Source organism: Glycine soja, chromosome 14 (genome assembly GCF_004193775.1).
Source record: "Glycine soja cultivar W05 chromosome 14, ASM419377v2, whole genome shotgun sequence".
Lineage (NCBI taxonomy): Eukaryota > Viridiplantae > Streptophyta > Magnoliopsida > Fabales > Fabaceae > Glycine > Glycine soja.
Window position 1 is genome coordinate 22293397 of NC_041015.1, and position 22261 is coordinate 22315657.

At 37.1% G+C, this 22261-nt stretch overlaps 1 protein-coding gene across 2 annotated transcripts in view; it reads right to left on the bottom strand.

Annotated features, from left to right (window-relative positions):
* Positions 1-8314: 8314 nt before the first annotated feature.
* LOC114384871 overlaps positions 8315-22261 on the bottom strand; it is a 30418-nt gene continuing 16471 nt past the window's right edge. For both annotated transcript variants that reach the window (XM_028344689.1, XM_028344690.1), the window contains exons 15-19: positions 15751-15908; positions 11498-11570; positions 10531-10725; positions 9832-9925; positions 8315-9425 (exon numbers count right to left, since the gene is read on the bottom strand). In XM_028344689.1, the coding sequence (XP_028200490.1) occupies positions 8539-9425; positions 9832-9925; positions 10531-10725; positions 11498-11570; positions 15751-15908 (1407 nt within the window). In that variant the 3' untranslated portion in view covers positions 8315-8538. The remainder of the gene's footprint in view (positions 9426-9831; positions 9926-10530; positions 10726-11497; positions 11571-15750; positions 15909-22261) is intronic.

The window sequence follows — 22261 nt, forward strand, 5'->3', positions numbered from 1 at the left end:
ATTGCATTATCTTTTGTGTGTAACTGCAGAGGTTTTTTGAAGAAGTTTTGGAGATTGTATCATATATATGACTTTTTTCTCTCCAACAATTTCATTGGATATGTGGAGTCTGTGGCCATTGATGATGGAAGCATTGGAGGATTGGGCAATTGATTTCTTTCTAAGTATGGTGGTTTAGGCCATTGATCAACTACTTTCAACTCTCTTTTTTTCACTCTGATAATTAATCTCCTAGTGTATGAATAATTTGTGGGTGGCCTCTTTTGATTTTTGATATTAAAGAAATGAGTTTATCTCTAAGATAGACACAGTTATGGACTGCTTAGAAACATCTTTTTTAATAAAGAAACAAGCTAAAAATAGAACATGGACAATTTTTTGGTCAAATGAAATTAAAAAAAAATTGACAACTTACAAGCTATTTATTTGATAATAATTTGAATACACACACACACACACACACACACACATATCAATACTATCATTATACAAACTGTTTGGGTTGGTTGTTGTTTTGATTTGCTGGTTGCTTAAAAATATTTTAAAAAAAAATACAAAAAGCAACATTGGTTAGTCTAAAATCAATGTTATAAAGGCACATTAAATATTGGTTTTTTCATAACTGATGTAGAAAGCACTTAAGAATGCACAATTTTGGCCACCTTCTGCGTGGAAATTCAAAAAACCACCCCAAAATTACAAAGACACCAAATCACGAACCCACCCGAACTACCACAAGCCGCAAACGCAAACCCACCCCAAAACTACAGCAACACCAAATCAACACAAAATAAAGTGCATTCAAGGAAATGTCTAGGATGTTGATTTGGGTCTCAGATCTAGGTTGTTGTTGATTTGGGTTTCAAATTTGGGTTGCTCTCTGTTGGGTTAAGGGTTTGGTGTGGTTCGGGTCGAGGCACGGTGGTTGCAATACAAACCAGATTGCGGAAGTTGGTTCATCCAGGAATAGCACAATAGGGTCATGGATGATATCGATTCTAATGGAGATGCAGTGGCGTTCGCCACCAGAGACGGTCCATTGGCTCTCGTCATTGATGGTGACGGTGGAATGAAGGCCAACCTTACCCCCATAAGCCAAATTAAGTTCCTTGAGCTAGAAACTGAATTTGCTCTTCATGCACATGCACACACCCTGTGTTTGCTAACCACTAGAACCAGCGCACAACACCATCATCCTTATCCACGATTGCATGCTAAGGTTCAAAGTGTGAGTTTGAAGAAACAAAATCTAGGATGTTGGGGAAGAATGATAGTGTTTGTGAGATTTTTTTAATTGATTTAAGATTTGTTTATTTAAAAAAAACATTGAGATCTGTTTTGGAAAATGAAGGTTGAAGGAGAAGAAGGTAGGTGAAGGGTTGGTGGATGGATCGGAAGAGAGTTCTCAATGTTTAGATTTATTTTTTATTTTACTTTAATTGATTCTAGCGGTTTTTAAACGCCAGAAAATTTAAATTTGATTTTGAAATAAGTATTGGTAGTTTTTGAGTTGCCACAACTTGCATTATCAAATATTTAACGGACACTCGTCATGTAACTGATGGTAGGGATTTTGATGCAAGCTCCATTGGAGCTTGTAGGCCTAGGATCTTCTTCATCAATGGATTCCTTTGCTTCTTGGAAGATGAATGACAACGGAATGTAGAAGGAAGAGGGAGAGGAGACACCACTTCAAGGAGAAGATGAGTCTAGAAGAAGCTCACCACCATATGAGGCCATGGATAAGAGCTTGGAGGAAGAAGGAGATGAATAAAGGGAGAGGAAGAGAAGAGCACGAAATTTTGTGCTCTAAATGAGCTTTGAAATCTGAATTTTAATATTCAAATGATCAAAGTTGAAAAAAAATGCACACACATGACCTCTATTTATAGCCTAAGTGTCACACAAAATTGGAGGGAAATTCAAATTTCACTTGAATTTGAAATTGAATTTGTGGAGCCAAACTTTGGAGCCAAAATTTCACTAATTATGATTAGTGAATTTTAGTTATGGTTCAGCCCACTAATCCAAGATCAATTCCAAGATTCTCCCCTAAATGTGCTTAGGTGTCATGAGGCATGAAAAGCATGAAGGACATGCACAAAGTGTGACTATATGATATGGCAATGGGGTGTAGTAAGCAAATGCTCACCTCCCCCTCTAAAATTTAATTGGATTGGGCTTCTACCAATTCAATTAAATTTATTTCCAACCACACACATCAAATATCCACTTAGTGCATGTGAAATTACAAAACTACCCCTAATACAAAAACTAGTCTAGGTGTCCTAAAATACAAGGGCTGAAAAATCCTATATTTCTAGGGTACCCTACCTACATTATGGAGCCCTAAATACAAGGCTCAAAAATAATGAAACCTTAATCTAATATTTACAAAGATAAGTGGGCTCGTACTTAGCCCATGGGCCCGAAATCTACCCTAAGGCTCATAAGAACCCTAGGGCCTTCTCTTGCATCTCTGGCCTAATCTACTTGGAGTTTTCTATCCAATGCCCTTGCGGGGTAGGATTGCATCAGATTTGAAACAAAACATTTCAAATATCAGTGAGCAGATGCGATGAAAATTTTTATCAACGATCAAACGCAAAATTCAACTATATATTAAGGATAAAAAAAACATATTTAAGTGAATATTATAATATAAGACACTAGGCCAAGTACAAATCACTCGAAATATAACTTGAAATCTACTTTAAAATTCACTAAGTATAATTTTAAAATATAAACATATCAAAAATATTTTTCGGATGGAACAATAATTCAGATTAATTAGATGGATCATGAACACTCCTACCCTTATGTTTTTAAACATCGATACAATGCAAACCTTATCTTTAAGCATACAAGGTTAATTATTATTTTTTCTTTAGTACTTTAGCCTGATTTTAGTCTCCTAAGATTATATAATTAAATAAATTAAATTTTGTTCTGTTTCTTCCTAAAATTCTAAGTTTTACAAGAAAATCTATAAAAATGCAAGCAATTAATGTGAAACCTTATATTCCAAACTCATCAAACAAAATATCAATGTTTATGAAATTAAAAAAAAAAAACAACTTTACCTCTTTAAACTCGATCGTTATTTCATAATTAAGTTTTATATTTTATCAAATTTTACTTCTAAATTTTAAAATTTATTTTATATTCTAGCTACGTTGATCGTAACCTCCCCTTCATGTATTAGGATAGATTTCTTTAAGAGATATATTAAGATACATTGAAGATATGATGAAATATAAGAAAAACAATAAAGAAACTAAATTTTGTTTAGGCTAAAATATCATTTTGATTCATTATGTTTCTTCATTTTTCTATTTTAATCTTTTATGCTTTTAAAAGTCTCATTTTAATCATTTATATTGTAATCAATGGACTCAAAATAATAGGTTTTCCATCCATTAAATGATAATGTAATGTTAATTTTATTATCATTTTATTACGTCTTCTAGCGGTCCAAACCTACAAAAAAGTGTTTGTATGAAGTATTTAGTAGCTATTAAACGATTTAACTGGATAAAAATTATTAAAACTTGTTTAATACTTATCAAATATTTCAAAGAAGTAATTTCTAATGGTTTTGATCTATCATATAACATGATGAAATAATAATAAAATTAACATCGTTATTTAATAGATAGAACGACCATTTTAGGTATATTTGCAACCATAAATAATTAAAATTAAAAATTAAAAACATAAAGAATGAAAAAACAAATTGAAAACAAAAAAGTCTAAACTGATATTTTAGCCTATAAAAAATAGAAAGTTTTTTTTTTGTTTTTTGGTGTACATAAATAGAAAGATTTAATTGGCTTAGGAAAATGTTACCCTATATTCGATAGCATGGTACCTAAAAAATCATAAGAAGAAATGTTTTTGAAATTGAAATTAAAGAAAAATTACTTTTAAAAATATTTTTTTTCTCTCTTATTCCTTTCTTCTGGCGTCAAAGATACCTGAAAAATTAAATTTAATCACGTGATTCAAGACAGGCGGCGGAGGGTCTTCAACACCGCCAGGTCCGGCACCGGTCATCGGATAATCGAGGAAACGTTGGTGGTAGCAGTCACGGTAACGTCTCTGTTTCCATGAGATCCTTTGTCTCTCAGGACATTCTGGAAAAATACGACCCATGCATGCAACTGTAGTTTTATTTTGTGGTTGTGATAGTGGAGGAGAAAGAGCTATAGGAATAACTAACCATGCATTCTTTAGAGGGGGAGCGACCTGATGAGTGTAGAGGCTGGGTTTCACTTTGGACTCCATAGGCTGATTCGGAGGTGTGTTTTTGTCAGTGTTGGAGAATGGTAATAATAATGAAGAAATAAGATTGGAAGAGAAGGAGGTTCCGGCATTGGTTTTTTCGCTGGAGCAATATTAGTATATCTGTGCCTCAGTAGATTCCAAACTGAGGAAGCTAACAAGGATAACGAAGAATAGACTGTTATTATCGGAAGCCATGGATGACGTGTTAGTTTTTGAGATACGGGTATCAATTTTAACGTTCAACTATGGTGATGGAGTACGTACGGTGTGCTTGAAGTTTGTAAGAGAGTAAAAATTCCCTTCATTTGCTGGAAGCTTTTAGTAGGAGAAGGAAAAACACATACACTATGTGAGATCCACGGGAAATTTCCAATAGTAGAGAGAAAGACACATATTATACGATTCCATATAATGTATGTGTCTTATTCTCTCCTACTGAAAAATTCTCCTAAATGGAGAAAGCCTCAAACCCTTGCAAAGCATGGTAGAGGGATGGAAGAAATGTCCGCATGAGTCAATGATTAATTGAGCAAGTTAAGCTAAATAAAATAATGTTATGATCGGTCCAAGACATGAATTAATGGGAAAGCTAAGCTTAACATGCGGAAAATGATGGATTGGTGACCGAAAGTATGCTCAAAAGCCATATGGTGGATACCAGGAACGTGTTAGCAAAAGGGACGACCATGAATATTGAGCAAGTCAAGCTAATTAAAATAATGTTTTTGAGATTTCTAGTATTTTTCTTATACTTAGTAGCTTGGAGCGGTAAGAAGCCTAGCGTTTCTCATTTGTGAGTCTTTGGTCATACATATGCTCATGTTCCCAACAAGATCGAAGTTAGATGACAAGTGAAAATTATGTATTCATTAGTTATAACTCAAATTCTAAGAATTACGCTACTGCTCTCCAAATCGATCACTATTCTTCTTTTCACACGCTCTTGAAGACTATTTTGCTAACTTTTCTTCATTATATTTCTCTCAATTGAAATTTTCACATTCGAGTATTTTATGTCATTATATAACTTAAAAGTTATAACTGCTTGGCTGCACTAGAAAGAAAAAAAAACCAGCTTGGTTACCAACTTTCAAGGGTATTGCTAGGTGCACCCAGCAGATAAGGCAAAATGACGAAAATACCCTTGATTCGTAAGTCATTTAAGTTGATCCGTAAAAGACTTACAGATCAACTTGATTCGTAAGCCTTTTACGGATCAACTTAATCCGTAGAAGCTTTACGGATCAACTTGATCCGTATGCTTAATATCAACATACAGATCAAATTGATCCGTATCAACCTTACGGATCAATTTGATTTGTACGATTTACGGATCACCCTCACACACACCCATCAACAACAACAACAACGCCTTATCCCACTAGGTGGGGTCGGCTACATGGATCAACTTCCGCCATAATGTTCTATCAAGTACCATACTTCTATCCAAATCATTAAGTTCGAGATCCTTCTTGATAACCTCTCTTATAGTCTTTTTGGGTCTTCCTCTGCCTCTAATTGTTTGCCTTCTCTCCATCTGGTCTACTCCCCTCACTACAGAGTCTACCGGTCTTCTCTCTACATGCCCAAACCACCTAAGTCTATTTTCCACCATCTTCTCTACAATAGGCGCTACTCCAACCCTCTCTCTAATAGCTCCGTTTCTAATTTTATCCTGTCGAGTCTTACCACACATCCACCGCAACATCCTCATCTCCGCTACACCTACTTTAGTCTCATGTTGGCTCTTGACCGCCCAACATTCTGTTCCGTACAAAATCGCCGGTCTTACCGCAGTCCAATAAAACTTTCCCTTTAGCTTGATCGGTACCTTTGCATCACATAACACCCCCGATGCTTTTCTCCATTTCATCCATCCTGCTTGAATGCGATGATTCACATCCCCTTCAATTTCTCCATCATCCTGTATTACAGACCCAAGATATTTAAACCGTGTGACTTGAGGGATAATATGGTCTCCTATTTTCACCTCTGAGTTAGATACCCTCCTACTTTTGTTGAACTTACATTCCATATACTCCTATTTGCTTCTGCTTAGGCGAAAACCATGTGTTTCTAGAGCTCGTCTCCAAATTTCCAACCTCTCATTCAACTCCTCCCTCGACTCTCCAAGGAGGACTATGTCATCTGCAAAAAGCATGCATCTCGGCGCTATCTCTTGGATTTGTTCCGTGAGGACATCCAGAATTAAGGTAAAAAGGTAGGGGCTAAGGGTTGACCCTTGATGCAAACCAATTGTGATGGGAAAATCGTCTGACTCTCCACCCTGTGTCCTAACACTAGTCGATACCCTATCATACATATCTTGGATAGCTCAAATATATGCAACCCTAACCCCTTTCTTCTCTAGAGCTTTCCACAAAATCTCTCTAGGCACTCTATCATACGCTTTCTCCAAGTCAATAAAAATCAAGTGCAAGTCTTGTTGGTCCATGCGATATTGCTCCATCACCCGCCGTAATAAATAAATCGCTTCCATGGTCGACCTTTCCGGCATGAAACCAAATTAATTCTCAGTAACTTGAGTCTCCTTTCTTAATCTCCGTTCGATCACTCTTTTCCATAATTTCATGGTATGACTCATGAGCTTGATTCCCCTATAATTTGCACAATTTTGTATATCCCCCTTGTTCTTATAGATTGGCACTAACGTGCTTCTCCTCCATTCCTCCGACATGCGTTTTGACCTCATAATTTCATTAAAGAGTTTGGTGAGCCACTCAAGACCTCTATCTCCAAGAGTTTTCCACACTTCAATAGGTATGTTGTCTGACCCCACCGCCTTACCGTTACTCATTCTTTTCAACGCTTCCTTTACTTCCTGTTTCTGATTCCGACGATAATACTTATAGTTCCAATCCTCTTCTCTTGTGTCTAGACTGCTAGAGTCATATCCATATCCATCATTAAATAAGTTATGGAAATACACCTTCCACCTTTCCTTGATATCTTTTTCATGCACTAAGACTTTGCCTTCTTCATCCTTAACACACTTTACGTGATCCAAATCTCTAGTCTTCCTCTCTCTACCCTTAGCAAGCCTATATATAGATCTTTCTCCGTCCCTGGTTCCTAGAGCTTGGTATAGTCCGTCAAAAGCTTGGGCTCTTGCCTCACTCACCGCCTTTTTGGTTTCATTTCTAGCTATCTTATACTTATCCCAAGTTTCAGAATTTCTACACCTAGACCACTCCTAGAACACTCCTTGAAATCCTACCTAGGTTAGCTTTGCTATTCTTAGCCGGTCCCAAGTCCAGATAAAAGGAGAGGGTTGTGTTAGGCTTTCGACAGCCAACGTAAAACTTTGTCGAATCTCTATGACATGGATCAATTACACACACCCATCACAAATGCGAAAAAAGTATAGGAGTAGTTTTGGTATTTAAAAAAAATACTGGGTGCACGAGCAATAATGCTGCGTGCACCTAGCAACACCCACTTTCAATTCCAATTGTAAAATATTTCCTTTAAAAGGGGCTTTATAGGTTGGTCTCGTTCTCCCTTTGATTTATTGCGTCGATGGAAAATATTAACCTTAATTGATGATTGTGTAAGATTTACCAATCTATTTGGCTCGAGTCAAATCAGAAATATTCACCACAATTATAAAGTTCTTCAGCATGGTTCAAAGTTTGGTATATGATTATTGAGCAAATGGGAACTAGTAATGCCAAATAGTTGGCATTAAATCATATTCTTCACAAGTCAGAAACCATCCACCTATTGAGGGTCCTGCAGTAACCTGCTGCCAAATATAAATTATTCTTACTGCAATTGAATGTCAGCAAACATTCTTAAATGGTAACCTATTTGAAGAGGTCTACTGCAAACTCCACAATCTATTGGATTCCTAGTGAGAGGCTTCCATTGTTCTTCAAGTTCTCCATGCTTTATTTGCAAATGGCTTCGTCACATTCAATAATGATGACCACTCTCTTTTACCACTTGTGTCCGGGATCATGACAATTTGCCATTCAAATTCTTTCAACAGAGAAAACAGAAACTCTTGAATTAAAAATCACAAATACTAAAGTTCTCATAAATTTGATTATTAAAATTGCAACTTCGCGGGTGGTACATAATTACACAGTATGTATCGCAAAGATATGTCCTAAGTACATGAAGAGCACAGAAAAAGGCTCAAAAGATTCCCGTGTATATGGCTTTAGGTAAAATTAAAAATTATACGTGAAAATATGGTGGAAAAGGGCTAAAAAGAACCTCCCACCCTCAATTAATAATGGGCCTCCCCATAGATAATTGCTCATCGGGTCCACTTTGCTCAACCGCAAATCTCAAGAAATCGTCTGGAACAGGAATATTTAACTCTGAACACACAAGTTGGACAATTTTTCCCGTGACACCTCCAAAGGACATTTTGTTCAGTGTCACAGCAATAGAAAAGTTATTGGTGACATCACAAAAACCTGTGGAGCCACCCATTCCCGAGTGACCAAAGGCAATGGATGACCCATCCTTCGACGTAAACCTCTTAAACCCTAGGCCAAAACCTTCCCCTGGCAAAGCTAAATTCGTGTACTCTCCTGTACCCAAGAATTCATCAATAATCCTAGGATTCTTGTAGACCTTACCAGCAACATGGGATCTCAGATTATTACTAATTCTGCTACTACTGGCATCATCACCACTGCTACTCTCGCTGTTGGTATTTCTGCCCTTATTAGCCTCAGAATCATCGTAACTAGAAACTTTTTCATAACTGTTAGTAGTACTAACTGAAGTCGAAGTTGCTTGCTTCCTCCGTCCAATACATTTTCGGGTTTTAGGGGGTTTCGGGGAAGAAGATAATTTGGGGATGTGGGGATGGCTACCAAGTACTGGCTTAGAAGCAGAAGAATGAGGTGGTGGTATCTTGCCACCGTCAGCTAGGGCTGCATAATAACGTGCAAGTGCCCGGGCAGATACATGTCCATTAGCTGCTGGTATGATGGCACGGCGAACATTCAGTGTATTGAAAGCAACAGGTAAACTGGTTGCAAGTTGAGCAATTTGCTGTGGTTGGAAGGTGGAGGGAAGGTCAGGACGATTAGCGAGTGCTGAGACTTTGCTTAAATCAGCAGTATCTACAGTCAGAGCGGCAAGACGTGATTCCACCCCTAAAAATATACGCAATGAAACATGATTACAATTTACAATATCAGAAGGGAAATATTAGATGTATTTGGTTTAAGAAAACATTTTCTTTTTAGTTTCTAGTTGTCACAAATAAATAAATAAAATGACGTTTCATTTTAATTTGTTCCGTGATTTCAAAGATTTGTACAGAAATTGAAAATAAGATTTTGTTGTTCCACTATAGAAATCGTTAAAAACAATAGAAAAAAAGGTGACATTTTGTAATTATTTGTGAAAATAAGAAATGAGAACAGAATATGTTCTAACACCAAACAGGTCCCAAATTTCTTTACCTCCAACTACTATGACCTATACAAACAATTCAATAAAATGAGTTCACAGTATGCACATCAAATACAATTTTCATATCATCCATACAAAAATTACCTGGCGGAATCCCTACATATAACTCCCCTTCAATATGGAGGGGGCGAACTATTGCTTCTTCAAGAATCTCCTGAAATTTCTTGCCAGAAGCATGCTGTTTTTATACAAATAAATTATTAGAACATGATTGAAACTCTACTGGTAGGTATATTTTAATGGCAACTGGTTTAGCAACTTCGTTAAAAATAATAATTTAAAACTGACTACAACCATGCCAAAATTACTATTTTATATATATAGGCAACATCAACTATGTCCTACACCAAATGTCTCATCAACAAATTAGAGGGGCATGCCATAAGCACAAACACAATCCATACACGTTTAAGGTCCTATGTCCACACTTACACCCCACCAGCCAATCACCATATATTGTATTTTTCACCATTACAAGCATGACAAGAGTACTCAACGAAATCCTTCTTTCCATCCCTTTTTTCTAAAAAAAAAATCTCTTACTTTCTTTTTAATCAAAATAAAATACTATTTTATATATATATATATATATATATATATATATATATATATATATATATATATATATATATATATATATATATAAAATTATCATCTACTTTTACCCTCATTTTTCAGAAAGTCCAATGAAGCATAAAATTTGAGAAATTTTTTTGAACAGGAATAAGAAATATATAAGAATTGAAATTTTCGATTGACTAGGGCAAGGACAAGCATTCATACCTCAATGATTCCTCCACACAACCAGCCAAATGATAAATAATGATAAAACTGCTCCTTGCCTGGTTCAGTCTCAGGTACTGACTGACAAATGCGATTTAAACATCCATCCCAATCAAACATCAGAAGAGGGTCTTCTTGAGCTATGCTTCCCATTGCATTGTGCAAACCAGATGTATGGTTAAGTACATGGTGAACCTGAAACAGAAGATTATAACATTCTTAAATGTGTTTATATTTATATTAGATTTGTAGAATGTAGAAGATCTTTGTGATGGCAAAATGGCCCACATGTGAGCTCAAGAACTAAAATTTGCAAAATCTCTCAAATGAAGCTATTTTTTATAATCAAGTTGTCCTCCATGGCTCCATATTGCCTCCAATCCGGTTTATTTTGAGAACCAAACATATTGATGAGGAATGTCATTTTATTAGAGAAAAGGTGCTCTCTAGCCTTCTTGTGTACTATCACCAACTGAGTCAACACTAATAACCAGCTAGCTAACATGACTAATGTTATATCCTCCTACTCTATCCTCCTATCTTATGAAGAAAGTATTAAATGAAAAGTAAATGCATTTATTGTCTTGAAAATATAAAACACATTAAATACATACCATAAAAAAGTAGGAGGATTTAAAATTATTTATTCTCACTAAAGTCCCTTAGGGGTCCCTCATTCTAAGTTCATTAGTAAGAAGTTGGGTGAACATAATGTGTATGCTCCATCTTAAGGGGAAGTGTTAATGTATTTGCACTAGGTTAGTAGAATTTAGGAGATTATTGTGCTGTCCAAATGGCCAACACGCTAGAATGCATATATACACGTGTCTTGTATCCTTTCTCATTAGAAAATTAGATAACACTTCTTTTTCAGCATTTCTCTCTCATTTTACCATTCCTTTCTCATTATTATCATTAAAAATAATAGCTACAGAACTTAAGTAGGGAGAAAATATAAATATTAGACCTTAATGACATCCTTCCCATTTGATCCAAATGCTGGCCAAATATTTGCAACATTCTCTTCAAGGTTTAGTTGTCTGCAAGATAATAAGCAAGCATATACTTATTTCAGGTTAAAAGCACCAAACATGAGTATATGATGTTAGAATGTTCATTGTGTATGAAAGTATGATTTTAAACTTTCAATGACAATTTACAAACAAGTATCTTGGTTAAATCGAAGTATACATCTCTGACTAACAAAGCTAGCACCAACACAGATACTTTGATAGTATTTAAAACTTAACACAAGCAATCTGATATTTACATACAACAATTAGATTCCATGGCTATCAATTCTTGATCAAATAGTTCAGCATATAAAAAGACAGTCAAACAATAAGGAGAAACTAATCATAAGTGTAATCATATAAATATCAATCCAACAGATGATTAAAGTCTCGATGAATGCATAAAATGTTTGTCATGTCATAAGTCATAACTTAGCAAAACGTTCTTTGAAATCAGCATAAAGGTGGAATTACTTATGGAGGGAAACTTAACATATGCTCACATGTGGGTGAGAATCAATGAATGGTGAGAAACATAAACAGGGAGTTTACTATTCCAAATCCATTTTTTATGAACTTTCCTCTTATAGATGAACAATATTAGATATAAACTGGGAATGTATATGATTCAGGTAGTCTACTTCTGTTCTGCTCAGAAATGCTATACAAAGGCAAAGAAATTGTAAGTATGTCCCTTAAATTCTTTGTTCCTTCCTCCTGATCTGTTCTACTTACACATTATTCGTTTATTTTTTGATAAAAGTAAGAAATAATTAAGATAGATAACAGAAATAAGTCTCTTCACTATTCTCGAGCGTTTCTGTGCAAATCCTTTTTCCATTTCCTAACTCATTCATTGCATAGAGCTACTTTCCATCTTAACAAAACCCTTTGGAAATTTCAAAGCTCCCTCCAAGGTGAAGTCTTTTATTTGGACTTCAATGCTTCGTAGAATCAGTATTGACATGTTCAAGAACCCTAATTCTATTCCTGGAATGCTGCTGCTTTGTGATGGAAAATCTGTTAGATTTCAGCTTAAAACCAATTGACACCAAGTGAAGTTGTCCAAGAGATATATAAGCTACACCTCAAGAATTGAGGTAGGCACCTAAATACCAACCCTCCCACCCCCCAGATGCCTGCCAGAACAAGCGAACCTACTAGAATAGGCAAGAACCAAGATGTGTTATAGGCTCTGATACCATGTTAGATTTTAGCTTAAGACCTATTTGGCAATAAGTAAAGTTGTCTGACAGATATATATAAGCTACACCCCAAGAATTGAGCCAGGTGATGGGGATTTCTTAACAAAATCTTGGAACCCCTTCCCCTAATTTTTATTTAATCAAAACAGAAATCTTCTTTTCCCTTCTCATTTCATTTGCGCGTTCAACAGTGACAAACCTGGCCCTTCTCTCCAACGAAGACCCACCTTTCCATGGCAACATTTCCGGCATTATCCAGCAATTTCTAGTCATTTCCCAACAACTCATCACAATTCCAGCAAACCTGTGACGCGTACATAAATTATGAATAGCCAAGCTCTAGGAACCAGGGACGGAGAAAGATCTATATATAGGCTTGCTAAGGGTAGAGAGAGGAAGACTAGAGATTTGGATCAAGTAAAGTGTGTTAAGGATGAAGAAGGCAAAGTCTTAGTGCATGAAAAAAATATCAAGGAAAGGTGGAAGGCGTATTTCCACAACTTATTTAATGATAGATATGGATATGACTCTAGCAGTCTAGACATAAGAGAAGAGGACCGGAACTATAAGTACTATCGTCGGATTCAGAAACAGGAAGTAAAGGAAGCGTTGAAAAGAATGAGTAACGGTAAGGCGGTGGGGCCAGACAACATACCTATTGAAGTGTGGAAAACTCTTGGAGATAGAGGTCTTGAGTGGCTCACCAAACTCTTTAATGAAATTATGAGGTCAAAACGCATGCCGGAGGAATGGAGGAAAAGCACGTTAGTGCCAATCTATAAGAACAAGGGGGATATACAAAATTGTGCAAATTATAGGGGAATCAAGCTCATGAGTCATACCATGAAATTATGGGAAAGAGTGATCGAACGGAGATTAAGAAAGGAGACTCAAGTTACTGAGAATCAATTTGGTTTCATGCCGGGAAGGTCGACCATGAAAGCGATCTATTTATTACGGCGGGTGATGGAGCAATATCGCATGGACCAACAAGACTTGCACTTGATTTTTATTGACTTGGAGAAAGCGTATGATAGAGTGCCTAGAGAGATTTTGTGGAAAGCTCTAGAGAAGAAAGGGGTTAGGGTTGCATATATTCGAGCTATCCAAGATATGTATGATAGGGTATCGACTAGTGTTAGGACACAAGGTGGAGAGTCAGACGATTTTCCCATCACAATTGGTTTGCATCAAGGGTCAACTCTTAGCCCCTACCTTTTTACCTTAATTCTGGATGTCCTCACGGAACAAATCCAAGAGATAGCGCCGAGATGCATGCTTTTTGCAGATGACATAGTCCTCCTTGGAGAGTCGAGGGAGGAGTTGAATGAGAGGTTGGAAACTTGGAGACGAGCTCTAGAAACACATGGTTTTCGCCTAAGCAGAAGCAAATCGGAGTATATGGAATGTAAGTTCAACAAAAGAAGGAGGGTTTCTAACTCAGAGGTGAAAATAGGAGACCATATTATCCCTCAAGTCACACGGTTTAAATATCTTGGGTCTGTAATACAGGATGATGGAGAAATTGATGGGGATGTGAATCATCGCATTCAAGCAGGATGGATGAAATGGAGAAAAACATCGGGGGTGTTATGTGATGCAAAGATACCGATCAAGCTAAAGCGAAAGTTTTATCGGACTGCGGTAAGACCGGCGATTTTGTACGGAACAGAATGTTGGGCGGTCAAGAGCCAACATGAGAATAAAGTAGGTGTAGCGGAGATGAGGATGTTGCGGTGGATGTGTGGTAAGACTCGACAGGATAAAATTAGAAACGAAACTATTAGAGAGAGGGTTGGAGTAGCGCCTATTGTAGAGAAGATGGTGGAAAATAGACTTAGGTGGTTTGGGCATGTAGAGAGAAGACCGGTAGACTCTGTAGTGAGGAGAGTAGACCAGATGGAGAGAAGGCAAACAATTCGAGGCAGAGGAAGACCCAAAAAGACTATAAGAGAGGTTATCAAAAAGGATCTCGAACTTAATGATTTGGATAGAAGTATGGTACTTGATAGAACATTATGGCGGAAGTTGATCCATGTAGCCGACCCCATCTAGTGGGATAAGGCGTTGTTGTTGTTGTTGTTGTATTTAATTTAGGTATTATCTTTTCCCCACTTATATGTATGTGTAGTATAATTTATGTGTACCTTATAAATTTCAGAATAGCAATCATATTGCTACCAGCCACAGCATTTTTAGCTGCTATGCACCACAACTTGGGGTTGACTACTATACTTCCATGTAGTGTAAATTGTAAGGCAAAACTATCTTTTTAAGAGTTGCCCAACAGATATGCTCAGAGATTGGACTGTTGCTGCATTAATATTTTTTTTTTTGTTTTTCCTTTGTTGTTTTGTGTTTCAAATTTCAATCTTGCATGGTGGACGATTCCTTACCATCCAAACTTATTGTAATTTCTTCTTTCATTAAAGAGGGGGAAAAAAGCCCATGATAAATACTAAATGGCAATGCCTATCCAAACCACCTAGCTTATTTTACATATTCCTGAAGACAACACTGACACTACAAGAGCCTACCATGCAACAAGATATACATTGTGACCATGAACATTTTATTCAAGGAAGGAGAAAATGCAGACTACTAGCAACTAACATTGAAGATCTTAGAATGTAGGTTAGCGCCTAACTCAACCCCAAAAGCTAGCCCGTAGGGTGAGGGATGTCCCTCACTTATATACTCTATCTAGGCACTATCTCTAATTGATGTAGGACTAGGGTTTTTCCCAATACACCCCCTTACGCCCAACAATTTTTGGCTTGGTGCGTGGATAACACGGTGGATGACACATTTAATGAATCTAGGATGTTATCTTGGCATGAACTATTAGAAAGATTTCAGTTTAGTAGTCAGCACCATGTAATTCAGAACAGCCCCACTAGCCCTTTTTTCTGTGTGAAATGAAAACTTCATGTCCAAACAAGAACTTAAGCAACCAGTTCAGAGGTGCACAGACAATATGGTCATAGCATGTTACAACATACCCATTGTCAACCAGCCAATGTATCATTCCTGCTGTGATACCCTTTGTAACAGAAAACACCGGAAAAAGGCTATCAGGCTTAACCGGACGTGGATCATATTTACCAAGCACTCCTGCAGCAGTGTCAATAATGACCTCTCCATCTTTGTAGGCACATACCTTCAAGTGATTATGCAGAATTTATCAAGACAATTGAACAAATACTTGAGCTATTTGATTGGCTCTTGACATCAATGCAACAACAACCACAATAATAGACAAGAAGAACATGAACCTTTAAAAAGAACAGTGCTATATGGTACAAAGAGTAACAGTACAAAATGCACGAAGAGCCAACGTGTTATTGTTTTAAATAATAAATCGAATTTTAATTTAAAAGAAAAATAAAATAATAGAACTGTAATACTATCCCACTTATCATGAAAAGTTCTTGCACCAACACCTAAAATTATCGATTTCAAAGCTGAAGAATTGGAGAAACCAGAACATGCAACAACTTTACGTAGTCTCTTAATTTTTTATTGAATGTCATCCAATTAGGGGAAGGCACAATCTGAAACTCATTCTGTAGGGCTCGTACCACAGAAGTTTCAGAGGAGCCATCTAGTGAATGTGTTTAACTGGGTTGAAGAAAAAGAGACCACTGTATAATCGGGTTTGGACTCATCGAGTGAAATCAGGTTTAACTGGGTTGAAAAAAACAAACCGATATAAAATGGTATACAAGAGTGAGAGCAACATCCCATTGTGAAATTGGAATTCAAGATTGTAAAAGAAGAAAAGTGAAGCAACCAACAACCCAATAAAATAAAACGGTGAGAAGGGAGCCCATGAAGAAAGCCGAAATTACTGGACATTAGATAAGCCACATCAGTTTGTGCATTTCATACTAATTTTTCTTCGTACTATGAAGCATTTTCCCAAAACAAAATGGAACACTTGGGTCACCAACAACAGTACTGGATCATACCAGAAATACATGTCAATGCAAAGATAGATTCTGCAACTCTGGACTCTTGACCAATATATAATATGCATACTTAATATTTGAGGCAGGAAAGAATATTTGACGGAGTAAAAACAGAATCTATATGCATGGTGATTAAAAAGGAATAAATATAGAATGTAATTTATAAGAAAAAATAATTAAGTTAATTATATTTCTTAAGCTGCAATGTATGATTTTCGAAAGTGGAATTATTATTATTATTATTATTATTATTATTATTATTATTATTATTATTATTATGTGATCCCAATTCCCAAAAGTATACATGCTCAGATACAATCTTAATTCATCAACTAAATATCAGATATAAGTTCCATGAAAATATGGCTTATTGTGGTTTTAGTCCCCATTTAATGTGAGTATACTCTGAAACATGGTGAGTAAATGCATTCCCCGTATGAAAAACATGTCGAAGTTGTTCACAAAATTCTTTAATACCTAAAAGGCACACCAGGAAAAGGTCTCTTTCTTCAAAAACACGAGAAGAGAGGAATTGAGAAATATTGATGTTGATTCGGCTGGTTCTGTTATGGATAGAAGGCCAACATCAGGATATTGCACCTTCCTATGGTTTAATCTTATCACATGGAAGAGTAAAAAACAAAAGTTGTTGCTAGGAGAAATGCTGAAGCTTAGTTTAGATTGACAGCTCGAGGAATATTTGAGGTTCCATGGCTGAAGAAAGTAGTTGAAGAACTTGAAAAAACAATAATTCTTCCTTTGCAGCTATGCATAATGTTGAAGATATGATTTGATAACTTTAATTAGGGAATTATCATTATTTGATAATTAGGGATTATTGTCATTAATAGTCTTGATTATGTTTTCTAAATTGTATTGTTATTTAATTATAAATAAGAGTATACATGTGTGATACAACACACAAATACAGTAAACCCTTTCTATATGGTATCAGTAGATTTCTATGTTTTTCGATCCCTTTCTCTTTTCTCTTTTTTTTCTTTCCTTCAGCTGCAGCCCCCGTTTTGTTACGACCGATGCGAGCTCTGTTGTGCTGCCACCGAGCTGCCATTTCACCATTGTGACCCATTGATCGGGGAAGTGCCACCCTCTGGTGAACCCAACGCTGCCAACCGCATCGCCACCCAACTTCACACGCGCCAACATATTCTCCAGCTTACCAAGGTATGTCTGCATGTCCATGTTCTCCAGCTTAATGCTCATTAAGCTGGATGGTTTAATTGCGGAATATTCCACTCTTACGCCCTTTACTACTGATGCAGACTTTTTACAAACAGCACGGACAGTTCTTCATGGTGGTTGCTCTTGCTGGACACATACCAGACCTTGAGGCAGTCCGTAACCAGATTTTATCGAGTCCCATGGTTCCTACCTATGACTTAGTTCAGGAACAGTTGTTGTGTCTCTCCATTCCACATACCTTTGGGCAGACCCTCTTCCACTTCTACCGAGGATTCCTCTGCCCTTGTCTTTCACTCCTCTCATTGTGGAAGACGAGGTGGAGGACGTGGTATTCGCTGCCACTACTGCAAGAACTGGGGTAAGGAGATTTTCACATCAAAGCTAGAGAATTGTCCTGGTCAATTAATGTGTCCCAAGTCACCACCTCTACCTCATATATTACTATCTCTGCTGCTAAATATAATGAGCTTCTCAAGCTTCGAGCAGCCAACAAACCTGCATCACTTGTTACCTCTGTGGCTCAATCTAGTAATCCTGTAGCCTTTGTTTCTCAATCCTCCTATCTTGGACCTTGGATTCTTGATTCTAATGCCTCTAATCATATGACTGGTAACCAATCTCTTTTCTCTTCCTTGACTTTTTCGGACACCTTTCCTTTTGTTACTCTTGCAGATGGCTCTCATATTAAAATCTAGGGCATCAGACAAACACACCCTCTTCCTCAACTTTCATTAAATTTTGTCTTATTTGTTCTTGGTTATCCTTTTAATTTAACCTCTATTAGCAAACTCACCCGCACTCTTATTTTTCTGTCCTATTTGTTAGTAATTTCGTTCTTGTACAAGATCGACGCACTGAATGGATGATTGGAGCAGGATATGAGTCTGGAGGATTATATCAACTTACACCTCGGGTTGTTTGTGTCTCATCTGCATTTGCATGTATTAGTTCCCAATCATTCTAATTTTAAGTCCTTTCCATGCGAGTCGTGTCAACTAGGTAAACATACTCGTATCAGTTATGGCTCTCATGTCAATAAGGGTGATGCGTTACCTTTTGTCTTAGTTCACTCCAATATTTGGGGTCCCAATTGAGTCTATTCCAAATTAGATTATTTTTATTTTGTCACATCTATACAAGATTTCTCTCGTTGTACTTGGGTTTTTCTAATGAAGAATCGGTATGATGTTTTTTTTCTATTTTTTGAAGTTTTTCCACTAAGATTCAAAATCAGTTTGCCTCCTCAATTAAAATTTTACGAACTGATAATGCAAAAGAATATTTGTCGTTCCAGTTTCAATCCTTTTTAAACTCACATAGGATTCTTCATCAAACATCATGAGCCCATACACCACAACAAAATGGTGTTGCAGAACGCAAAAACCGTCACTTGGTGGAAACAGCTTGCACCCTTCTTCTTCACTATAATGTCCCACTTCGTTTTTGGGGGATGCTCTTCTTACTGATTGTCATCTGATTAACTGTATACCTTCATCGGTTCTCAATAATCAAATTCCTTATTCCATCTAAATCCTATACAGGACCTTCATTATGTTCCCCTTCGTGTCTCTAGAAGTACATGTTTTGTCCATGATCTCACTCCAGGTAGAAATAAACTCTGCCAAGTATCTAAAATGTATTTTTCTAGGTTACTCCTGTCTCCAAAAGGGTTACCGATGCTTGTCTCCTTAACTTTAATGGTACCTGGTCTATGCAAATGTTACATTCTTTGAGACTACTCTTTTCTTTTCTTCCACCATTGAAGATGTCCTCTAGTGGTTCCACCTATTGTTCCAGCACCACTTGTTGCTCATGCTCCAAGTTCACCTCCACCTCCTCTACTCACATACCACCAACAAACACAAGCACTACCAGCAGCGCCACCTACTGATCCTCCAACATCATCTCCTGCTCCAAACATTTGTCCACCACCACCGCCTACACTTTAATTTCCCATCTACACAAAGGTGTTCGGTCCACTCATAATCCCAATCCTTTATATGCTTTTACTCTTAACTTTGATTATTTACCTCCCTCCTATTACTCTCTTATCTCTTTGGATTTTGTGTCTATTCCAAAGTCTACACGTGAAGCCATGGCTAACCATAATTGGCAACAACCGATGTTGGCAGAAATGGCTGCGCAAGATGCCAACAACACATGGGAGCTTGTTCCCTTGCCTCCCAACAAATTCACTGTTGGGTGTCATTGGATCTATACGATGAAGATCGCACCATATGGCACTATTGATCGCTACAAAGCTCGCTTAGTGGCTAAAGGATATATTCAGATTTTTGGTCTTGATTATTGTGACACTTTATCACCTGTGACCAAAATGACCTCTATTCATCTTTTTCATGCTATGACTGCAATCTGACATTGGCCTCTTCACCAGTTAGACATCAAAAATGCCTTCTTGCATGGTCAGTTGCAAGAAGAGGTGTGCATGGATCAGCCACCCGGTTCTATAGTCTCTGGTGACTCCCGCCTTATCTATAAGCTTCGCCGCTCAATCTATGGCTTGAAGCAATCTCCCCGTTCCTGGTTTGGTCATAGTTCAGCTCTACTCTACTTGAGTTTGGTATGACTCAATGTGAAGCTGATCACTCAGTATTTTTCCTTCATTCTAAGTCTAGACTATGCCTCTATCTCATTGTATATGTTGATAACATCGTCATCACTGGCGATGAGTCCGCAGGTATCCTACCCCTCAAATCTCACCTTCATAGTCACTTTTAGACTAAGGACTTGGGCCCCCTCAAGTACTTCCTTGGCATCAAAGTTGCTCAATCCTCATCTGGAATTGTCATTTCCTAGCAAAATTATTCCTGAGTCATACTGCCATGGATCCTAATATGAAGCTTCTTCCAAGTCAGGGGGAGCCATTCAAAGGCCCTAGAAGATATTGTCGTCTAGTAGGCAAGCTTAATTACCTCACTGTCACTAGACCAGATATCACATTTGCAGTTAGTCAATTCGTGAAGGAATCATGTGATAATCAATGGAATGTTGTGATACGTATCCTTCAATACCTCAAAAATGCACCATCTCGCAAATTAATATGTGGAGATAAAGGCAATGCCAAAAATGTCTACTATTCTGATGCTAACTGGGCAGGATCACCATCAAATAGGGGGTCCACTTCTGGATATTGTGTTCTCACTGGAGGGAACTTGACCTCTTGGAGGAGTAAGAAGCAGAAAACAATTGCTATATCCAGTGTTGAAGCTAAGTGTCATGCTATGGCAGCTATTGCATCCAAGGTTACATGGCTAGGCAAATTCTCCAACAACTAAAATTTGGAGACACTCAAGATACTATGCGACAATCAAGTTGCTCTCCACGTTGCATCAAATCCGATCTTCCATGAGCAGACTAAACAAATAGAAATTGACTGTCACTTTGTGAGAGAAAAGGTGCTCTCAGGAGAAATCATCATTGACTTTGTCAACTCCGGTGACCAACTTGCAGACATGCTTACTAGATACCTCAAACGTTCTCGTGTTGAGAACATATGTAACAAGCTTGGTTCATATGATATATGCTCCAGCTTGAGGGGGAGTATTGAACATATGATTTGATTACTATAATTAGGGAATTATCATTAGCTGATAATTAGGGATTATTGTCATTAATAGTCTTGATTATGTTTTCCTAAATTGTACTGTTATTCAATTATAAATAAGAGTATACATGTGTGATACAACACATAAATACAGTAAACCCTTTCTATACATAACAAGGTTGTGATTAAGCATATAGCTCATAATCCAGTCTTACATGACCAAACAAAACACATTGAGATTGACAAACACTTCATCAAGAAGATTGAAGGAGTAATTTGCATTCCATTTGTTCTGACCACTCAGCAGATTGTGGATGTTTTAACCTAGGGTCTATTAAGACAACCGTTCAAACATAAAGTTACCAAGTGGAGCATGATAGATATCTGATAAGGACCCACAGCCCAAGGCGTATTTAAGGAAAAGGAGGAGGCTTAAAGCACCTGACAAAGTCTAGGAGAGAGAAATTGTCCAATTCACTGTCAAGCTAGTAGTAGAAGTGGAAAGAGGGCACATGAGTTGGTTGCATGGAGAGAGAATATTAGTGGAGGAAATCACATGGAGAGGTAGGCTGGAATTTGGAATTGAGTTCTTAGGAGAGACTAGGCCTTTCGAACACCAAGAGTTTTCCAATTGTAAAAACCTCTATACCCAAGACTTTAATTCTTTGATTGGACCCATTTATACAATAATATATGTTCTCACTATTTATTTTCCTTATGGCTTTTCTGGTTCCTATCATTTGGGTATTGATAAGAACCTTAGAACCACGCCAC